Source organism: Gavia stellata, chromosome 25 (genome assembly GCF_030936135.1).
Source record: "Gavia stellata isolate bGavSte3 chromosome 25, bGavSte3.hap2, whole genome shotgun sequence".
Lineage (NCBI taxonomy): Eukaryota > Metazoa > Chordata > Aves > Gaviiformes > Gaviidae > Gavia > Gavia stellata.
This window is the reverse complement of record NC_082618.1, coordinates 305,592-326,749: the sequence shown is the minus strand read 5'-3', so window position 1 is coordinate 326,749 and position 21,158 is coordinate 305,592. Positions and strand designations below refer to the sequence as shown.

The window sequence follows — 21,158 nt, the reverse complement described above, 5'->3', positions numbered from 1 at the left end:
GAGGGTGGAGTGGGGGTTTGCTGCAAACTGCCTGGCTGGGTGGCTGGAGGGGCTCCTGCTCTTCCCTCTCTCGGTGCCCCTAATCCCGGCGTCTGAGGGGCTGAGCACGGTGCTCAGTGGCCCTGTCTTCTTGCAGATCATTATGGATTCAAACATCACCAAGCAGGCACTGAATGAGATTGAGACACGGCACAGCGAGATCATCAAACTGGAGAACAGCATCCGAGAGCTGCATGACATGTTCATGGACATGGCCATGCTGGTGGAGAGCCAGGTAGGAAGACGTTGTGGCCCAGTGGCCGGCTCACCTGGGCAGGTTGGAGGGGATGGGGCTGCCGGCAGTCCCCTGCCTGGGTGGGTGCTGAGGGGAAAAGCTGTGTCTGGGACCTACGTGGCTCCCACTGGGGCTGAGCTGGGCTACCCAGGGCTGGAGCTACTCACCCTGCGCCCCAGAGCTGGGGGCTGCTGCATGCCTGGGGTGGGAGGTGCAGTGATGGGCTCTGGAGGAGGGCAGCAGGTAGCTGCCACGCAGGCAGAGATTTCTGCATCTCCTCCGGAACTCTGGGCCCTGTCGGTCGAGCTCAGGGTGCCGCCAGCCTCGGTGGTCCTGCCAGGCCGCCCCTGGCTGTGCCGCCAGCCCGCAGCACCTGGCTCTTCAGCCAGGCATGTGCTCCGGTGTCTCTGCTCACCCCCCTTCTTGCCCGCCATGCTGCCACGGCCCGAGGAGACATCAGTGGCAGGTAAAGCCCCGCCGATCCCTCGCCGGTGCTGCATGCTCTGCTCTGCATGGCTGTGCCCTGCATGTCTGTGGCTCTCGCGTGGTGCCAGGGCCTGCCCATGGCAGGTGGGCGAGGGTGGCCGTGCCAGGGCGGCGTTGGTGCCCTCTCCTGTCTGCCTTGGGGGACAGATGTGGGGGATTCACAGAGCCCTGCCCCACTCTAAGGGCTAGACCGTGCCAGCACCCTGTGTTGCCCTGTGGGGTGGGAGGCTCCGAACTGCTCATACCAGGAGCAGAGGGGTGCCAGTCTGGCAGCAGTACTGGCAGCTGCCTGCTCTGCCGCAGGCGTGGCAGAGGTGGGAAGAAGCAGCAGCTTTAGGCAAGGCAGCCAGGCTGGCATGTCATGGGCATGGGACAGGGGCAGCAGCCTGGTGAGGGGGTCAGTGTTGCAGGGAGGTAACACCAGAGCACCTCTGGGCTTGCAAGGCCCGTCTTCCCCATGCTTTCCAGCGTTAGGCTGAAAAATGAACATTGCAGAGCTGCTGGCCATGACCCCCCAGCTCTGCAGCCCCGATTCTGTGATTCCCCCTGTGCCATGCAGGAGGGATCTGGGCTTTGAGCCCTTCCAACCCCTGCCAGCTCTGTTGGTCACATGAACTGTCAGACTGTCTCCAGCTGCTGCAGGATCTGGCTGCTTCCCTGTGCAGTCAGGAGGGGGCCAAAGGAGGTGGGCAGGCTGGTGGGGGAGCTCACCCTAGTCCATGTCCCCACGTTCGCAGGAGTCTGCATCCCCAGCCCACCCCTGCAGCCCCAGGGACAGAGCTGGGCAGGAGTCCCTGCAGGGCCTGGAGGTCCGGCCTCACCAGCCTCGTGCTGGAGCCCTCTACTCTTGGCAGGGCACTCGTGCGGATCAGAGCGGTTGTCCCTGCATGTGCGTGGCTTCGTGAGCATCCCACGTGGCTCTGCTGGTGCTGTCCTTGCTCCCCTGCCATGCCTCCGGTTTCAGCAGCGTGCAGCGCGGTCTGAGTGTAGACCCTATTGTGGCTTTGATGTCACCTAAGATATCAGACAGGGTGGCCACCAGGCCAGGACTGGGCTGAGGAACCCCCTTGCCCCTCACGCTTGCTTGCCTCCCTGCTGGGATGTGCACAGAGGTCCCAGCCCTCTGGGACAGAGCCTGTGGTCTGGAGCCCCCACCCCAGGGCACCCACTGCCTGCAGGTAACTGACAGTCCCTCTTCGTCCCGTGCAGGGCTGCTGGGCAGGATGACATCCGCATGGTGCCGGGGAGCAGCAGAGCAGGAAGGAGCTCACTTCTGCGCGCGCACGGGTGCATGGGCTCTGTCCCCACTCTGCAGGGTGAGATGATCGACCGCATCGAGTACAACGTGGAGCACTCAGTGGACTACGTGGAGCGGGCTGTGTCTGACACTAAAAAAGCAGTGAAGTACCAGAGCAAAGCCAGAAGGGTGAGTCATGGCACTGGCTGGGGCCCATCTTCCCCTGCCTACACTGCTGACACATGCGTCCTGAGGGTAGGTCCCTGCCTGGCACCCCTGCCTGCCCCACTGCCTGCACAGAGGAGCGGGCAGCACGGCGCAGCCTCACGGGTGGCTGGGCACCGCTTTACCCCACCCAACTGGGTGTAGCGCAGGTCCTGCTGGTGGCACCAGCAGAGGCAGAGCTCCCCGGCACAGGTGCTGACACCAAGCTGTGGGGCAGGGGTGCTGCCTGGGGGGAGGAAAAGAGACAGGGTGGACCCTGTAGACCAGGCCTGCTGTGAGAGCCGCATCCCTTGCCAAGAAAAAGTAGTGAAAAGGCATGGTCCAGCTGTGACCCTGAGCGCAGTGCCAGCTACCTGTCCAGGTCCCCACACCTGGTCCCATAGCAGCTTGGCAGCTCCGGGAGCTGGGGGCCACCAGGTCAGCTCTGCCAGCCCAGGGCTGAAGGGGGAGCTGGGGTGCCCATCCCTGCCCCAGGGCTGCCGGAGCCCCTCTGGCTCCCACGGTGCTGCTCAGAACCCACCACCGGCAAACAGGAACAGGGCAGATCGCAGCCCCCAGCTCTTGGGGCCAGCCTGCCCCCAACACTCACGGTTCCCTCTCCCCTCTCTCCCTGCCGGTGCTGGGACACCTGAGCAGAAGAAGATCATGATCATAATCTGCTGCGTGATCCTGGGTATCGTCATTGCCTCCACCTTCGGCGGCATTTTCGGCTAGTCTCACCCCACGGGACTGTTCGTGTGCGATGGACGGAGCCGCGTGTGCCATGGGGCCGCAGCCGTGCCGGAGCGAACCACGCAGCCCTGGAGCCTCCCAGCAGCATTTCAGTTTCTAATGCATGGTTGTTTGTGACGCTGTGTGTGCAGTGCGTCTGTGTGGAGGGAGCGCCGGCCCGGGGCGTAGGCAGGGTGCAGGGGATGGTGATGGGCGCAAGGGGGACCCTGGGGGGGAACCTGAGCTCTCATCACTGCTCCAGACTGGGTGGCTGGCTGGAACCAAGTGGGGACAGAGGTGCTCTTGGGCACTGCTGCTCCTCCCGTGTTGGGCAGTCTGTGTTAGTGACAGCCGAGGATGAGGAGGGACCAAAGAAGGGTGTTAGGGGTCCTCGGGAGCACAGTGCCCAGTCAACCTCCCCCAGCTTCCCCATCACCTCCAGCCAGAGCTCTCATGTCTGTCATCCGCATCTGTGCTTGCAAACACCTTTCCTTGGGCTGCTTCTGTCACGGGGCCCTTCCCCAGGGGTGTGCTCTGCCAGGCCCTGCCTGTCCCCATCCCTGCCTGTCCTGTGGCCGTGCCTGGCTGCAGGGCTCCATCCCTGCTGCTCTGCCAATGGCAGGGTTGCTCCCTCCCTAGGCAAGCCCTTGCCCCGGTGTGGGTGCCAGGGGCTAGACTTGCTGCTGCTGCTGGTGGTGCCTGATGGAGCAGCATGGGATGTGGAGTTGCTGCTTGGGGCCATCACAGTTGCTTGGGGACAGGGACAGGCCATGTGAAGACCTGTGGTGCACTCTGGTGCTGGCCTGGCAGGGCATGAGGGCACAGGTACTTTAAGGCCAGCATGTTTCACTGGCCACTCGCCCTGCTCCGAAGCCTCATCATTCTCTTCTCGGTCCCAGTACATGGTGGCCCTGGCTCCTGCTGCCTCCAGGCCTGGGCTCTGGCTGTCAGGGTTTGGGACTGGCTCTGATGCCCACAGCCCCCGGCAGTGCTGGCTTGGGAGCACGGCTGCTTCCAGCCTCACTTCTCCACATAGGCACCCATGGCTGAGGGTTGGAGGCGGCTGGGCTTTCTCCTGCCATGGTCCCAGGAGCAGACCTTGTTGCATCCACCCTCCCCTGCAAGCCAGGAGCAGCAGCCTTCCTTCTCCTCTATCCTACCAGCTCCTGAGCCAGGCAGTGCCTGACTGCCCCTTCCATCTCTTTGCCACCTTTTGGCATTCGCCTCCCCCTGCCACCTCCTCCTGGCACAGTGTCCTTCTGCCTGCTCATCCCCTGGGCCATCCAGTGAGGCACCAGCACTCAGTGGGGTGCTGTGGGAGCACCTGGGTGCCCTGTGCCCTCTACCACGCCCACTACATGGATGCAGCCACTGTGGGGTGGCCTGAGCCTGCTGGCAGCTTGGAGGGGCCCCGTGTTGCTACTGTCTCTTTTCCTCAGGCTGGGGGCAGGGCTCTGCCCTCACATTCCTCCGGAGACTCCAGGGCTCCAGCTGGCCCTTGCACATGCCAAAGTACTACAGAGGAGCCCAGAGCAGGGTAGGCACCTGGGGCCAAGCTCACAGCCACACACTGGGATAGGGGCTGGACGTGAGCCCAGAAAAAGGGCATTTGATGGCAGCGAGTACTCCAGCTGCAGGTAGTGTGTCACCTCCCTGCTCCGACTGGTGTGAGGGCAGGGCTGCTCCAACCCCGCGCTCCTCCACCCTGGCTGGGTGCTGTAGCACAGGCGCTGGCCCTGTGTGTGCTGCCCATGGGTGCGGGTGGAAGGCAGCGGGCTATAGCCAAGACACAGCGCTGCCTTCCCCAGGTGCAGCCCTGCCCAGCAGCAACCCAGACACAGCCACTGTTACCCAAGGTCCCACAATATAGTTCCTGGTTGCATTCAGCTGCCCTTGGGAAGCGTGCCCAGGCTGGGTCCCCTGCCCTGCCCAGCTCAAGCCCCCAGTGGGTACAGCCATGGGAACACTGAAGACCAGAGCCCCCTTCTTTCACAGTCCCGCAACAACTGATGTGAGCTACAGCACTGCAGCCTGTGTGCGCAAAAGGGCTTGGGGCAACGGGACCCCTGCAAGCAGGGGCAGGCCAGCTCAGGAGCCCTCCTCCAGGGCAGGAGGCAGGCATGGGTAGGGTCCTTGCTCTGTGGGGATACGTCTGGCTACAGGAAAGGGAGCTGGAGGTGACGCACGAGTGCCTGCTGCTCCTGCCCCGTGCAGCTCCCTGCCACCACAGTCTGTACTCTGCTAAGCCAGCAAGAGTGCTGGGCCACCTCCTCCAGGAAGCAATAACACTGCTGGCAGGGCTGCTCCTGGGCAGGCAGGCAAAAAAGCTCCTCTCAGGCTCTCACCCTGCAGCAATGCCCACTGCTAGCACAAGGTGACTTTTTTTTCTTCCAAGCAGCGGCTTTTGTGGCACAAGCTCACATGACATCAGGGCTGTGGCCCACCCCTGTCAAGGCACGAGGCCAAGAACAGCACTGGGGGGATTCTGGCACTTGCTCCTTTCTTCTTGGTACCACCACCGCCAGCAGATCCCCAGCAGCCGGAGCCAGACAGGGCCACAGTTGGTGATTCTGCCACTGGCACTTTGCTGGGATCCTGCAGGCGATGGTGGCCCCAGGCTGAGATGCGAGGGAGGCAGAGGAGCAGGCTGCCATTGCCGCCCCACAGGCAGGCTCACACTGTCCTCGCTGTGAGGGGAGGGTGTTTTGGTGCAATAATTACCCCTGCACTACGGGAAGCCCCGTTCAGTTCCTTTTTACCTACCTGTCGTTGCATGTAGAGACCAAATCACCAACAGTGTGGTTGTGCTTTGGGGAGACATTTCACTTTTTCTTTCCAGCCCCCAACCTCAGACCGCTTGTCCTTTGGGTTACACCACCTCTGTTCCAAGTGCCACCTGCCCTCCCAGCGCCGGGAGTGTGTCGATGCAGTATTCCACAAGCAGTGTGGGGCACGCACAGTTTGCACTCGAACCGGGGATTGGTTTTTTTGTAATTAATGTACTTGAAGGCTTTCCGAGCCCCCCGTGGACTTGTACTGTTGCTGTACTGTGAGCTAAGTGTCCTTGTTTTCTATGTGGATCTTGACCCTGGCTTGCTCTGTCTCACTGGGCTGGATGACACTGTATGTTGCCTCTTTTCTCCTTCACCCTTTCCCTCCCTGCTAGCCTCCCTTTCTTCTCCCAAAGCTTTGGGTGCAGAACAGCTTCCCATTTTGTGGAATTTTTATGTAGAATAAACATTTGTAACTGTAAAGCTCTGGCTGGCACCTCTGTTTCTGGGGAAGGGAGGAGGTGACGGGGAGCAAGGGCTGGGGTACGGAGAAGCCCAGCACTCTGGGAGCACTAACAGGGTGGGCCTAATGCGAAGCACCCACAGGAGCAATTGCCACAGGAATAACACTTCTGCCAGGAGGAAGATTTGCCCTCATGGGACACACACCTGTATACTGCCTGACCCCCTGCCTGTGGGCAGAGGGGAAGCTGGCAGTGAACTAGGTGCTATATTCCCACCTCAGTTCTCCCCTGCACTGAGGGCAAGACACAGGAGACCAGCAGCACTTCTGACTCGTTGGCTGTTTAGTGAGGAGGCTGGATATAATGTTCTGGCTCACCTGGAGCTCCAGATGGCTCGCTGCACTCTCAGGAAGATAAGCAATGGCACTGCAGACACCAAGTGGCCAGAGCATTGTCTGCCACTCTGCCTTCACCAGGAAAACATGGCTGGAAGCTTTGCAGTTAGCTGTTGGGCAGCACCTGCGCCAGTTTACACCTGCAAGAGCCACAATGACCTGTCCCAGCAAGTCCCAGGCCTGGGGTGCCCATCTGTGCCATCCATGGCAGGCTCACTGGAGGGACCAACACACCATCTTCCATGCCAGCAGTGTCCAGAGCAATTCAGAAGCGAGGGCGGCGCTTCCGACCCGTGTATTTTGTGTCTGCTCGCACTTCCCTGTGGAGAAAAGAAGACAGCAACTAAGCACAATCCACAGGTCATTCTGGGAGGGGAAGGGAAGCGGGTTAATGGCAGGAGTTTCAATGGGTGACAGCAGGGCAGAGCGGCACAGGCAGCCTCAGCTGAGGCAGGATCCATCTGAACTTACTTGCCCTGTCGTCGTCTACGCTCCTTCTTCTCAAGGATCCAGTCCCGACTTTTCTTCACAGACTTGCCCTTGGCATTTCTGAACCGTGTCCTACAGAGAAAGCAGGCAGCAGCTGGAGAGGAACTGAGATGGGGGGCACAGTTTTCTGTGGGAAAAGAGGCTTTCTGGGGGAAAGAGGCTCAGCCAGCACTGGGGCGCCGGTGCCCGAACAGTCCAACTCCAGACACACTGGGGGAGGAGGCTCCTTCCAGCCCTGGCTCTGAGCCGAGGGATACCTACCCTCCACGGGCTGCAGCAGGCCAGCACTCCCCCATGCCAAGTCTGACACACCAGCAGGATGCTGGGCTCTGGGATCTCAGGGAAATAATGGGCTCAAGCACAACCACGTTCCCCTTGTCTGCTCTACTCCAAAGCCGACAAAGCTTCTGGCTTCCCAACAAGTTGCAAATTCTGCTACTGCCCTCCAAGACCAGGTACCCCCTGGTCTAAGTGAGCAGAGAACAGCAGTGTAAGAGGCAGGAAAACATGGCAGCCACAATCTCCTGGCAGCCACGACGACTTCCCTCTGTTTTTTGTTCTCTGTCTCTCCCACTGGCTGCAAGAGGGGCTCCTCCCTGCACCACTACCATGGAAGGAGACCTGGCCAGCAGGAGAAACCCCCAGGCCACAGCTAAGCAGAGCTAAGCAAAGAATTTGACAGCAGAAGAAAGGGAACACTAGGCTTCAGGCACAGCAGCCTGCCTCCCCAACAAAAAAAAGCCATGCTTGGCATCACCAGTGCTGTAAACATTCTCCCTCCCATCACCACTGGGCTATGCTACAGCGCTGAGCTGGAAAGCCAAGTGCTGGACAAAAAGCATACCTCAAACTGAATGCTCAGCTGCAGCTCTAGGGTAAGCATCAACAACAGCCTGATGCCACAGCAAAGCCCTCCAAACTAACCTGTTCCATTCCTTGTGTCTGGGGCCCTTCAATAAGATAAAGCAGTGCCCTTCTGGGCTGCCAAGGGTCCTCCCAGTGGCCCCAGTCCCTTCCCTTCAGTCACTTCCCACATGGCAGTGCTGTGGTCCTCAGTCAGCAAACCCAGCCCTTACCCCCCCCCCAACCTCCTTGCCTGGGGAGGACTTGCAGCTTCACCCCCTACACAGTACCTCTCATTGGTGAACTTTGCTTGGTGTATCTCTTCTCCATCAGCACATTCAGTACCAAGGCCCTGAAAAGCAAAATTGGGAAGTTTCACTCTCTTCTAGAGCAAACAGAGCTAACAGTCATGCTGTCTAAATTAAGAGGAACCCAGGGCTCTGCAAGGGGAAGGACTGGAGCAGGAACAAACTGGTCTTCCAGAAATTGTGGCAAAGAAACCAGACCTCAGGGAGAGCAGGCGTTGGCGAGACTGACAGCAAATGTATAAACAAAGTCACATCTGCATGCGCAGAGCTGCCTGGCTCCCACTCTATGACTTTCCCTCGCCTACAGCTCTTCCACGTCACCCAGCAGCCATGAAGGCAACTCTGCTGCCTGGCGGAGCTCCTCACCTTCGGTAACGTGCCAGATGCCCCAACAAAGAGACAAAGGAAGAACCTGAAAGAACAAGAATAAGAAGCATGAAGCTGGGATGCAGTACGTGATTCCCAGTCCCCGAGCAAGACAGAGATTGTTTATAACAGAGTCAGATCTAAGCTGTAACCTCTGTCCACAACTGTTATCACGGGTGAGAGAACAGCTTGGGGGGGAAAAAAAAAATGACTGCTAAACCCAGGCCTCACCCCAAACACACACATACACAGAGACAGAGGACTCACTTCTTGGCTTTAGCGCTGTTGGGGTAATCTACCACCATTCCCCCAGTAAAGCCAGCTCTCATGGCTTGGGCTGTGATGAGCTCCAGCTGGAAAAAGAAGCACATGCAAAAGTTATTTAGCGGTCATCCACCAGCAATGCCTAAAAGACCTCTGGGCTCGACCACAGCTAACTGTGCATGCCAAAGATGGGTCATTCCTGCTCCTGTTAAACTCTGCACCAAGCTCCCAGTTCTGCAGTACCACCCAGACATCAGTCCACTGCTTTTATTTGGTTCTCCCTGCTCCTCAGTCTAGCCTGGGTTAATTGGCACAGCAGACTCTTTAGGAGAGGGATACTGGGCTGGATTTTCCAGCCCTGGGGAGTTACAGTACAGTGCTGATGACTACAGGCCAGTCTTCAAACCCAGTCACACAGGGGAAAATCCAGCACAGCAGATTTAGATTGTATCCTGCCAATTTCTTTGATCTTAAGGCTCAGCCCAAGACAATCTGTGAAGCAACAGAAATTACATAAGGCACTCTCCTTATAGGTTTTTTTTTGGCTCTTAAAGAACTTTACAGATGGCAGGAAGGACAGAGACACAGACCCGATGTAGAGAAATGTGATGCATTTGAGAGCCCCAAACAGCACACTTCTCTGCCTGTACCTTTTCCCCCCTGACTGATGTTCTGTACCTGTTCTGAATTCTCGGGGTACAGCTGCAGGACGGCTCGGGACCCTCGGGCCTACAGGAAATAAAGTTGGTCACAAACCTGCCTCAGTGCAGGCAACCCCTCTAGTCATGCAATTCCTAGCCCAGACACTAGCTCCCACCTCCCCAAAGCCTCCTGGAGAACTGTCCCAGGAGAGCTGCTCAGACTGCAGAGCCAGCTCCTCCACAGCACAGCAAGGCATGGGGGTAACATAAGGGATCAGAGAAGCGTGAGACACCATGTAGACAGGCAAGGAGATAGGAAATGGGTGCTCCTGCCAGTCCTCCATTTCAGAGCAGTGTTTACTTAAAATACCTCACTTAAAATATCTTGCTAAAATGCACCAGTGAAGTGGCGGAGGCCAGACTGGGAGAGCATGACACTTACCAAGGCAGTATAAAGAGTTGAGAAGAATCGATAAAGGCGTTTTGGAGGGCTGTGTGATTTCTTATCAGCATTACAAAGCCACTGCACTGCAGAAATACTGAGAAAGAAAACAAGACCCCCGTGACACTGAGCCATCAATTCTTTTGCAGAGTCTGTCACCTCCCTTTGAGCTTACTTCCAGCACTGAGCATGTGCTAGGCTTCAGGGAAACGATTTAATTTTCTCCATATAGCTTTGCCCTCTGTTTTGCAGTTACACGAACCCCTCTGGAGACTCACTATGCCAAAATCCAACAAGGTGCAGTAGTTATTCAAGCACAAAAGAATCACCAAGCATTCCCTTTAGGCCAGGTGCTCAAATAATTCAAGCGCTTAGCTGTGGCCCTTGCATGGCCATGCAGGTTTTGCCAATAAGCAATCCCAAACAGAGCGTTCAGATCAGTCCCTGCTCCTTCCCAGCACCTTTCTGAGGTATTCTCTAAGCAGAAAAGTGTTTGTGTCCCCTTCACCTAGCCCTTCACCCCAAAATCAACCACCAAACCTTTGATCCAGGGACTGACCTTGCAGCTGAACAATGGTAGAGACATACTTTCTGTTTTCCTCCTTGGAGCAGGTCTCAATCATCCTGACAATGTCCCCAACTTTATTTTATTTACTTCAATAAGCTTCCTAGCTCACCAGCACAAAGGAAGACAAGCATCACTTCGGAAACAGCTGTCGGAAGCTCCTTCTGCTATCCAGAATCTCAGCAGCTTGACCCAGACAGGTGGAGTCAAGTTGCACAGAGCAAAGAGAGCGACTGATAAGGAAAGTCACACTCATCTGTTATGCATGATACGCAGACCCATGTCTGTACTGTACAGATGATGCAGTTACGTGTAATACCAAGAGAGCTCACTTATGTACACAAACTCACCTGATACAGCCGTCAAACATGCCAGGCCTGAAAGGAATGCCATGACCTACATCTGCAAGGAGAAGGTCTCCTTCTACCTCCCTCTCCACAGCCACATCTGCACAGAACAAAGCACGGCTCAGCCAAACAGCTCACACCTTTGGGAACCACCTCTGAGGTGAGGGTGGCAGGGGAGGAGGGCCTGCTCACCCAGCATGGCAGGGCTGATGTCCATGCCAATCCAGTAGTGACCCTCATCGGAGATGTAATCCCCGCTCAGCCCAGAGCCACAGCTGAAGGGAGGAAGGGGGGGAAAGCGCAGGAATCATGGGTCTGATCTAAGGGTCACCCCAGCCAGCCGCAACACTACAGCAGCCCGTCTCTCTTCTTCAGCCCTCAACAGAGAGACGCCCGTGCTGTGGGGCCTGGATGCCCCTCACCCCCAGCGCCGCAGCCGGCTGAAGCCCCAAATGCCCCGTGTGACACAGGGCAGGGCCCCCGCTCACCCTACGTCCAGGAGGAGGCACGGACGGTCCTCAGGCAGTCCCAGCAGCTCCACAGCCCGCTCCGACATCTGCGACTGGATCTCCACCACCCGGGAGCTGCAAGGCACGGCCGGGGCATGGGCAGCAGGCGGCAAATCCGCGACACCCCCTGCCACCGCCTCACGGTAGGATTTCACGCCCCCCGCCTCATAATGAGACCCCCCCCGGCCGCAGCCGCCGCCACATGGCGGGGTTACCTCCCCCCCCCCCCCCGCCCGCCTCACGATGGGACTCCTCCGCCGGCGTTGTCCCGGCTGACAACAGGACCGCCCCCCCCCCCCGCCCCGGCGGGTTCCCCCGTTGTCCGCCCCATGACAGGACCCCCCCCGCCCCGCCACCCCTCACGACAGGACCCCTCCCCGCCCGCGCGGCCCGGCAGCCCTGCAGCGCTCGTCCCGCCGTACTTCTGCGTGTACTTCCGCGCTTCGGCCTCATCATAGAACTGCAACGAGAGAGACACGGAGGCGGTGAGGCCCAGGACCCCCAGGAGCGGCCCGGCTCTCCCTCCCTCCCTCCCGTCCGTCCCGCCGCTCACCAACTCGGGCGGCCCGCGGTGCTCGGGCCGGCGCCCGCTGCCCGCCATGCTGCCGCGTGACGTCACTGCCCTGCGCCGCGCACGGAGGGTCCCGTCGCAGGCGCCCAAGATGGCGGCGGCGGAGCGCTGAGGCGGCGCGGCTCTATGGAGCCGGCAGCGCTCGGCCGCCTCCGGCGCCTCCTGCCCGCCGCCCCGCGGGCCCCGCGGCCCGGGCGCGGCCTAGCGCCGTCCCGCGGCGGGCAGACAGGCGGCGGCGGAGCTCCGCGGCCGCGCCGCGACCTGTACGACGTGCTGGGGGTCCCGGCCACGGCGACGGCGGCGCAGATCAAGACGGCGTACTACGAGCAGTCGTTCCGCTACCACCCCGACCGCAACGCCGGCAGCGCCGCCGCCGCCGCTCGCTTCGCCGCCGTTAGCGAGGCCTACCGGGTGCTGGGCAGCGCCGCCCTGCGCCGCAAGTACGACCGCGGCCTCCTCAGCCCCGAGGACCTGCGCGGCGCCCCCCAGCCCTCGGGCCGCCCGCCCGCCGCCGCCCGCCCGCCGCCCCCGGCCCCCGCCGCCTCGCGCCGTGGGCCCGTCCCGCCGCCCTTCGACTTCGACGCCTTCTACCGGGCGCATTACGGGGAGCAGCTGGAGCGGGAGCGGGTGCTGCGGGCGCGGCGGGAGCAGCTGCGTCTCCGCCGGGAGGAGGCCGCGGTCCAGGGACGCTTCCGGCTCCTCTCCGACCTCTCGGTCGGGCTCATCTTCTTCCTGGGTTTCGCTGTCCTCTACGGCCTCAAGTGACAGCGGGGCCACAGCAGGGCTGGGCAGCCACCGGGGCACTCAGCCAGCTCCACTGCTGCGGCGGGACAGAATGTCACCAGTGGGCATGGCAGCTGGCTGGGGTTGTCTCCTGCCCTCACACAGTTGGCAGGCACCGTGTGTGGGGTCTGCTCCTCAGGCTGTGACATTTCCCCTCTGCCGGTGTGCCCTTCAGACACAGAATGTGACCAGCGGGCACCGTGCGCGGGCTCTGCTCCTCAAGCTGAGACGTCTCCTTTCTGGCAGTGTGACCTTCAGAGACGGTGCACAACCAGCGGGCTCCATGTGCGGGCTCTGCTCTGTGGGCTGTGACCTGACCCCTCTGCTGGCGTGACCTTAAGACATGGAGTGCAACTGGCAGGCACAGTATGTGGCTGTGATGTGACCTCCACAAGTGTGACCTGCAGACAGCGTGTGACCACTGGATACCACGTGTGGGCTCTGCTCGGCAGGCTGCGATGTCCCCCTGCCGCCAGCGTGACCTTGCAGAGGTGGTGTAGGGGCCTGACAGCTGCGATGCGCCCCATCTGCCGGTATGACATGCAGACACAGTGCCTGACAGGTAAACGCGGTTCATGGACTCTGCTTTGTGGACTGTAATGTGTCCCCTCCATTGGCATTGCTGTTTGACCTTGGTGGGAACCACGTGCCTGTTCTAAGCCGCAGCAGAGATTAAATGGCCATCAGTGGTGTTTGTGTGCTGTGTGTGTTCGTGGGGGGTGCTTTCACCAGTGCTGAGTTACGGCTCTCCGTGGTTTTCTGTTAATCTGAGACCTGCCACCTCTGTGCTGACACACCTGTTGTTAGTACATCTTTGGGGAATTTTGGGAGTGTTGGTCTCCAAACCACATCATTGCCCTTGTCTGTCCCTGTTCAGGACTTGCCTCACTGTGTGGCGAGTGCGGAAGTCTTGCCTTCAGCAGCTTGGAAGAACGAAACCTGGGCTCGTGGTGGCTCGTGTCCTGATCCGTGAGCAACATCGCCTGGAGGCACTGCCCAGAACACTTCTGTGTTCAGAACAGCCTGTCCTGTCTAGGGCTTGCCAGGAACTTCGCACAAGACCATCCTGCACAGGCCTTTGTGGCTGGGAGTGGTATGCTTCTGAGCACTGAGTGGCATTACTTGTGTTTTACATGTATCTAAGTGTCATTTGCACATAAGAGTATTTGCCTATTTAAGTATTGAAGTGTTTTAAGAACTAAAGATTGTATCTCTCAGAGCTTCTGTCTTTCCTTGGGTGAAGGTTTCACCTGTGCTATGCTGGTACCGCATGGAGTGAGCAAAGCTTTATGGTACTGAACTCTGAGTGTGCCAAAGACTTCATCTGCGCTACTTTGCACTAGATTTGCTGGGCCTGGCTGGCAGCAGTCTGCGCAGGAGCCATGCTTTCACCTCTCACTGCAGTGACCCTGGGTTATGTTTTCTCCCGACATGAAAATGTTAAAAGCAAATGCCCCGTGTTTTACAGCTGCGGAGTTCTGTGATACTGAACTGAGCATGAGGCAGTAGCGTGGCAGGGAGTGTAATGTCTACTGGTACGGGCTATATGCCGTACAGGAGAGCTTTCTGCCTTTTCTGGAAAGCATTGTACCACTTCCAGCTGCAGACTCCGGAGACTGTTGCGTGTTTGGAGCAAATTCAACCCAGGGGCAGAGAGAGAGCTTTCCAGGATCCTCTCTGGTTGTCAGTCCATCCCTCTGTGTGGGATTATAGTCCTGAAATGTCAGCATGTGAAGAGCAGGAGCCTGGTGTTCAAGGGCATTAGTTACAGAGTGAAAGTCACCAGAATTGTGGCTCTGTGTCACATGCCTGATGCATTTTCATGCTATAAACCAAATCACTTGAAAGACCAGAGGCGGCTTCTCTGGCAGAGTTTGGCAGGAAACATTCTTTCACGCTGGAAAAGCTAGGGATGTCCATGGGAAGTGGTGGGTACTAGGGAGCACCTCTCTAGTTCCTGGTGTTACGGCTTGCAGGTTTTTAAGGCAGTCCCGCCAAACACGAGGTGTCCTCTGGATTGATCTTTCTTAAATCTGTGTGGTACTGAGGCCTGGGGCTGTGGGCTGTTCTCGCAGGCAGGCTCCGTACCCAGCCCTGAGCCAGCTTCCTGGCAGACAGAGGGTCTGGTGCGGTGCAGCATGGAGCAGGAGGAACAGGCTGGCTGGTGTGCTGCCTGCATCGCTCTGCCCCCTAACACTGGGACAGGGAAGAGCTGCTCCAGTAAGCCAGCTGGGCTGACTGTCCTGCTCTGTGTCTGGTGCTTCTGTCTGAAATTGGGAAGTGAAGTACCCAGGCACCAAAACTGAGCTAATCCATGTGCCTTTCAATGGGTGGTTTGGGCAGTTCATATTACTGGTTCTTCCCTTTCTTCCTCAGGTCTCCATGACGTATCTTGAACATTAAAGTTATCCAGCCATAAACTGGTGATGAAATGACCCATCTTTCTTTTCGTGGGCTTGGGCGGTAAATATTCCTTGTACTTGCTGGAAAATGGGAGGGTAGGGGACAGGCTGGTGTTTCACATAGTGACTGCAGCAGGTTGAGGAAGAGGGTGGGGAGGGGGGGGGTCCTGTTTCCTTGAGGCCGTGCTGGGAAGGGTGGGCATGCTGCCTGCAGTCTGTGGGGAGTGTGTAGGATGGCCTCCCTGGGCCACCGTGGACTTCACTCCGGCCTGCCGGAGACCTGTTCTGTGCTGCCTCTGACACACGGGAGTTGCTGTGCACTTGTGACGTACCCTCTGTGCTCACTGCGCCCTCTGCCCTCACATGCTGCAGGCAGCTTTTAGTTTTGCTGCTCAGTTTGGTCAGAGGAGGGGAAGCACGGCATGCAGGGTATGGAGGGATGCTTTGGTGCATCCAGTCTGTCACTTTTGGGGTGGTACAATACACGCTTCTCCCCACTGTCACCTTCGCTCTGGTCAGGCCTCAATGCTCCTCTGCTCCAGGACGGATTTCAGGAGCTCGGGCACAAAGTGGCTGGGGTTAGTCCAAAGGCACAGACTGACTGACTGCCAGCTCCCAGCACACCAGGTTTCTACCCCTTTGTCTTCTAGCGTCAATACTGTCATTGCATTCTTGTCTTTCCCTAGTTGTTTCCCTGATGGAGAGGTGCCAGGAGCAACTGGATTTCTTGCAGCTTTCCTTTAGCCAGCTGAGCGCAGTCCTTGTGGAGTGCCTGTAGCACAACTGTTATGGGAGATACAGCATGGCCTAATCGTGACAACAGTGCTGTGATGGCAGGGGCTTGCGTGAGCTGTACAAGCCCACCAGGATCAGAAGGTCAAAGTGGAAAAGGAAAGGAAACAGGGCAGAAGTGGGGGTGATAGGATGTGTGAGGCTTGCTGCACAGGGACCTATGCTGTATTTAAACCCCATGTTCTACCTCTCCCGTGCAGTGGCTGAGAAGTAGTGTTGCCAAGAGGTGCCTAGTCAGTGCTCCCATCAGTGGGATGCTGAGCAATCAGAGAGGGTTACAGAGCTGTCCTCAGAGAGGAGGAAGCGCAGGGCAGATCAGTGAGAGCCATGAGGAGTTTTCTTCCCCTCACACTTGCTGCGAGGGGGCATAGGCTTGTGCACTGCTCCAGCACCTTCCTCTGGCAGCTGGATCTGAGCCACGCAGCAGAGGGTGAAGCTCTGCAACTGCCTGTGGCCTTGGCTGTCTTCACACCTCAGGGACATCAAGGACAGATCTTTGAGGTTACTGACCCACAGATGGTTGGTTCTGTGAGAGACAGAGCCCATCTTCCTGCAGCTGGGGCAAGGCAGCTGTGGGTAGCGGTGACAGCAGGGAAGAGCTTCCACTCCCAGGTCTACTGCAGGCTTTACGTCCTTTTGAGGATGTATCCAGTTACTACAAAACAAATCTCTGTAATATACTGCAATCGCAGCTGTTTTATAGCCCCCTCCTGGCCTGTACACTCGGGGTGGTGAGGATGGCAGTTTCAGCTGGGGAGGAGGTCACCATGAGTTGTTGGCATCCTGAGGCTTTTGCTGAGAGCATTGTGATGTTCACAGTGGGGATTTCTTCCTCCTGACTTTCAAGTCCACTGGGGCCACTTTTACAGATTTTTCTAGCTCGTCCTACGCCTCTCGTCATTGCTCTGCAGCTCCACATTACATCTGCCTTTATACCAATTGATGTGTTGTATGCATGCTGGATGCTGGTTCTTTTGCTCTCTTACCCCTGACACCGATTTTTGCCAGCTCTTAGATTTGTGTCACTGAGACGAACTGCCCAAGTATGAGTTGCTGATGGGGCCCCAGCTATCACCCTATGCGCACTCCTCCAGGCCTGTACTGCTCTACCCTGGACTTTCACCTCAGGGTTTACTCTGTGTAACTTCTTGTTACTCATTCCCATCCTTGAATTACTAACAACAGACATCACACCATGCCACTGTAAAAGGGAAGCGAAACTAAATAAGTAGTTCGCGGCCACTTGGTAATTAGAGGCTGTTGCAAACTAAGTAAATCAAACAAAAGTTCCAGGCAAGCTGAGACAAGCCCAGATGAAGCCTGACAGCCCCAGTCTTAAAGTCTTGCAAGCTCAGTGCAGACCTCACTCCCCAGTCCTATCCCAGCCCGTTCTCGTGGGCTGATGTCCCCGTAACTGCAGGCTTGAGGTGCTGAGCTGCTCACCTCAGCTGCTGGGTGGTGCAACCTGCGGGCATGGGGTCTCGGTGCCTCAGTAGGGCCTCTTCCCTCCATCTGGAGAAGCTGGGCTGCTCTTTGGGAAGGAAGGGGTTAAACCTGGCACCTGGAAGGTCTTTGGCAGTGCCAGCTGGGCTGGGGGCATGAGGGGCAGAGGCAAGGAGCTGCCGGCTGGTGAGCAGGGTCCTGAGCAGCACTGGAGGGGAGGCCATTGAGTCCCTCCTGGAGGGGCTGGCCTGGCAGGGAGGGGGCTGAGGGGACAGCGCCTGGGACAGCCCCAGCCCTCACCTGCCCTGGGATCTGTGGACAGAGCTCTGCACCCCAGTCCTGCTGCTGCTGGGCCCGCAGTGGCTCTACCCGCCCAGGGAAGGGCCACACGGTTGGCAGCACCCGTGGGTGGGGGGGCAGCTCCCCCTCCCGTCAACAGCATCCCCTGCGGCGACTCTTCTGTTAATAGAGTTAACTGTTAATAGAGTTTCTTCTGTCAACAGCCCTGTTGCCTGTGCGGTGCCTGCTGCGCAGGGGGGCCCAGCTGGGACGCCCTGGCACCACCCCTCCCTGGGTGGCCCCAGCCAGGGGTTTTGCATCCCCCACCGACCTGGGGATGTGGCTCGAAGGGTCTCCTGGCGGTTGCCCGTGCTGGGGGCACCCCTTCTCTCCCAGGTGTCGTGTCCCTCCTGGGCTGGGTGCTGCTTACCCAGTCTGGCTTCTGAAAAGCCAGGCCTGGGGGGGCTGGGGAGGCCACAGAGCTGGCAGGGCCAGCTCCCTGCCTGCCCCTCCCGGCTTTGGCTGCACACCAGCTGGCAGAGGGGCTGAGCTGGCCCCAGGCTGCTGCCTGGCCCCTGTATAGAAATGAATGCAGGTGCACACCTGGTGGCAATGCTTCCTCCTCCTCCTCCCCGGGACGAGCAGGAGCACACTGATGCCCCTTGATGTGGCCCTGCGGGGCAGGCAGTGCTTGGTGCAGGCAGGGAGAACCACTGTGCAGGCAAGGAGGGGCCCAGAGGGATCACCCTGTGCTGCTGCCAGCTCCTGCCTGTTACCAATGTCCCTGTCTTGTGCCCCGTGCAGGACTTTGTCCTCAGCCCAGGCCTGTCTGTGGAAGGGGCTGGAGCTGCCGGTACGGTGAGGCACTGACTGCATACTCTGGGAGCAAAGAGGCAGACACCCACTGCTGCCACGTTCCCCAGAGGTGCAGGGTGCATTAATGCTGCACGTACACTCCCAACCTGGGCCACCGCAAGTGGGGCTCCAGCCACCCACCTAGGGCAGTACGTGCTCCAAACTGGACAGGACCAACTCCAGGGTTGGAGGAATCTGCCCAGGGCAGGGGCTCGCCTTGCTTGGCAGCTTCCCAGTGGTTAAAAGACCTTGGCTGAAGTGGGGTGGTGGCCAGCCCAGCAGGACCATGGGGCTGCCAGGGCCTGCCCACTGCTACTTGAGCTGGGCAGGCACCCAGGGGTGCTGCAGGGCTCCTGTGGACAGAAAACCAGCCAGGGCCACAGCAGCCCAGCTCACTTTGTTCTTTGGATGGTTACTTTTAGTGCTGTCAGATCCGGTGGGACACACTTAACACTCCCTGGGCTGGAGAGAGGCAGCTGCTCTCCTTGAGGGTTCACACGCATTTGCCCTTGCTGTAAGGTGACCCAGTACCTGCTTGAGGCCAGGGAAGTTTGTCCTGGAGCTGGAGTGGCTCCTGTCCTGGAGTGACAGACCCCCGTAGCATTGCCTGGGACTGCCCAGCCCTGGGAAGCCGTGCAAGGCAGGCACTGGCAGGGGAGACACACTGGTTGTGCCTGGCTGGTTTTCGGGTGGCTTGGCACCTTGTGCACGTGCATGTGCGCTAGTGCCAGCCCCAGTGCTGCACCCAGCCCCATCTTGCACGGCAGTGACACAGCTCATCAGCGTTGCCTTTGGCTAGCATTCAGCCCATACAGGTGCCTGGCTCTGGACTTCAGCATGCACCATATCCTCACGCCATTGCCTCGGGGTATTTTCTTCCTGAGCCAAGTGCTAAGGTGGCCTTCCTCTCCCAGGTGGGCATCCAGATCCCCAGGGAGAAGCCTTGTGCTTACCCGCCACCACCCCTTGTGTGTGCATGCTCAGAGCCCTCATAGCTCGACACACACACACACACACATCACTTGGACCTGTGTCCCCATGGTGCACCCACAGCTCTGGTCATCTCACACAGCATCCAGTGCAGTCCTCGGGGTAGCCTGGACCATTGTCTGGGGGACCTCAGGACACTGGGTAGGACAGGGCTGCCTGTGCATCCCAGCCCCCTCCAGACACAGCACAGATGGTCCCACACAGGCCAGCTGGCCTCCTGCTTGGTCCCCTTATTTCCCTGGTTAGGTTAGCCCTGTGGAGCTGGTATAGGAACCCAACCAAGCTCTTGTGCTGTGGTTGCCAGCCTGTTACGGTCCTTCCTTCTGGCATGTGGCAAGTCACAGAGCCTGACTGTGGCAATCAAGCGTGTCCTGGCACTTTTCATTGACAGGCCGAGCCCAAACTGAGCTTGGTGGGACCCAGGAAAGCAGGAGGTACTCTGTGAAGCCCCAAATATTCCAGTGACTACCATCTCTTTGCCTGCCAATAACGCAATGGCAGCCGGTCCACCATTTATCCTAGTCTTAAACCTGTTTTAACTGGTTATACTGGATGAGTGGTGCCAGTCCCACAAGTGAGGGCTTTGGAGTTTGGAGTAAGGGTGGGGTACCCTCAGTGGTGGAGGGTGTGATCAGACACTGCAAGCCAATGGTCCATATTTTGGGGTGCTTTGTAGCCAGAGCCAGGGCCCCTTGCTGCTTTGGATGATTTCTAAGCAGTCTACATAACAGTGCCAAGCTGCAGGGTGGGCAGGCAACTGGGAAAGAAGAAAAAACACTACAACCAGACAGGGGCTGAAAGCATGAGAAGAGCCTGAAACCACATGAAAGGCTAGAAAGAGCACAAGAGACACCCCAGGGCAGAGAACAAGTACCCCAGGGGCTGCAGCTAGAGGAACCAGGGCTATCCCCCCCCAAGCCTTGTCTCACCATCCATTGCATGAAATTAAGGAAAGCAATAAAGGAGCCTGGGATGAAACAGAGTGAGCTCAGGACTTCTGCTACCTTTTCCAGCGGTGGCTGAAGCCAGGGCTAGTGCCAGAAGGTGGATGGGGAATGGGTACCAAAAACACTGCAGGGCTGCGCACAGGCTGATGAGACCAGCTGCTGCGGAGCCACGAGCGAGCCCAGCAGCTGGCTGTGGGGCGTAACCCTTCATGGGGGCAAGGCCTTGGCTGCTGGCACGGGGCACCTCTGGCTACCAGAAGTCTTCACCGTGTGCCAGGCCAAACTGCTGGAAGATGGTCCCTGGCACCTGCCTGGGGGGAAACTCACGCTCACTGCGCTCTCTGCCCCCCTTGCGGGGGGTCTGGCCTTCCCCAGGGTGTTGATGGGCTGAGCCAAGTGCAGGTGCAATGCCTGGGGGCTCCCCAGGCTGGAGGACCCTCCTTGACCCTCAGTCGCCTCCAAGCCTGGCAAGTGCCCCCCCCCCCACTTCTTCCCTGCCTGTCCCACCCCTTTGTTCATAGCCAGAGCCAAGGGAAAGAGCGTGGAAAAGAGCCTTTATTTAGAAAGCAGGTGGTGCCCAGTGCTCCTGGGCTCTCTTCCCTAATATCTCCCACCCGACTGAGCCCACTGACATCCCTACAAACTACACGCCCCCACCTCCTGTCACTGTTCCTCTTGCTGTGGATGCAGAGATCTCTCCCCTCCGGCAGGTCCCCAAGTACAGGACCCACTGCCCAGCCACGGCACCCACCCCATCCC

The 21,158-nt window shown here is 58.6% G+C and overlaps 3 protein-coding genes across 3 annotated transcripts in view; 2 read left to right on the top strand and 1 right to left on the bottom strand.

Moving 5' to 3' along the window:
• Positions 1-3,127, top strand: part of STX1A (syntaxin 1A) — a 92,981-nt gene extending 89,854 nt beyond the window's left edge. Inside the window, exons 8-10 of the mRNA XM_059829188.1 lie at positions 137-274; positions 2,076-2,186; positions 2,859-3,127. Coding sequence (XP_059685171.1) covers positions 137-274; positions 2,076-2,186; positions 2,859-2,936 — 327 coding nt within the window. The 3' untranslated portion in view covers positions 2,937-3,127. The remainder of the gene's footprint in view (positions 1-136; positions 275-2,075; positions 2,187-2,858) is intronic.
• A 3,169-nt stretch (positions 3,128-6,296) lies between these two features.
• On the bottom strand, positions 6,297-11,938 carry BUD23 (BUD23 rRNA methyltransferase and ribosome maturation factor). The gene is made up of 12 exons (XM_059829329.1): positions 11,891-11,938; positions 11,760-11,797; positions 11,317-11,412; positions 11,021-11,103; positions 10,832-10,928; positions 9,917-10,013; positions 9,512-9,562; positions 8,837-8,922; positions 8,570-8,615; positions 8,186-8,247; positions 7,035-7,124; positions 6,297-6,883 (listed from the first exon to the last, which is right to left on the bottom strand). The coding sequence occupies exons 1-12, from the start codon at positions 11,936-11,938 to the stop codon at positions 6,829-6,831; spliced, it is 849 nt and encodes a 282-aa protein (XP_059685312.1). The 3' UTR covers positions 6,297-6,828.
• A 96-nt stretch (positions 11,939-12,034) lies between these two features.
• Positions 12,035-13,894, top strand: DNAJC30 (DnaJ heat shock protein family (Hsp40) member C30). The gene is made up of 2 exons (XM_059829326.1): positions 12,035-13,253; positions 13,569-13,894. Exon 1 carries the CDS (start codon positions 12,035-12,037, stop codon positions 12,671-12,673), a length of 639 nt encoding a protein of 212 aa, XP_059685309.1. The 3' UTR covers positions 12,674-13,253; positions 13,569-13,894.
• Positions 13,895-21,158: the final 7,264 nt, after the last annotated feature.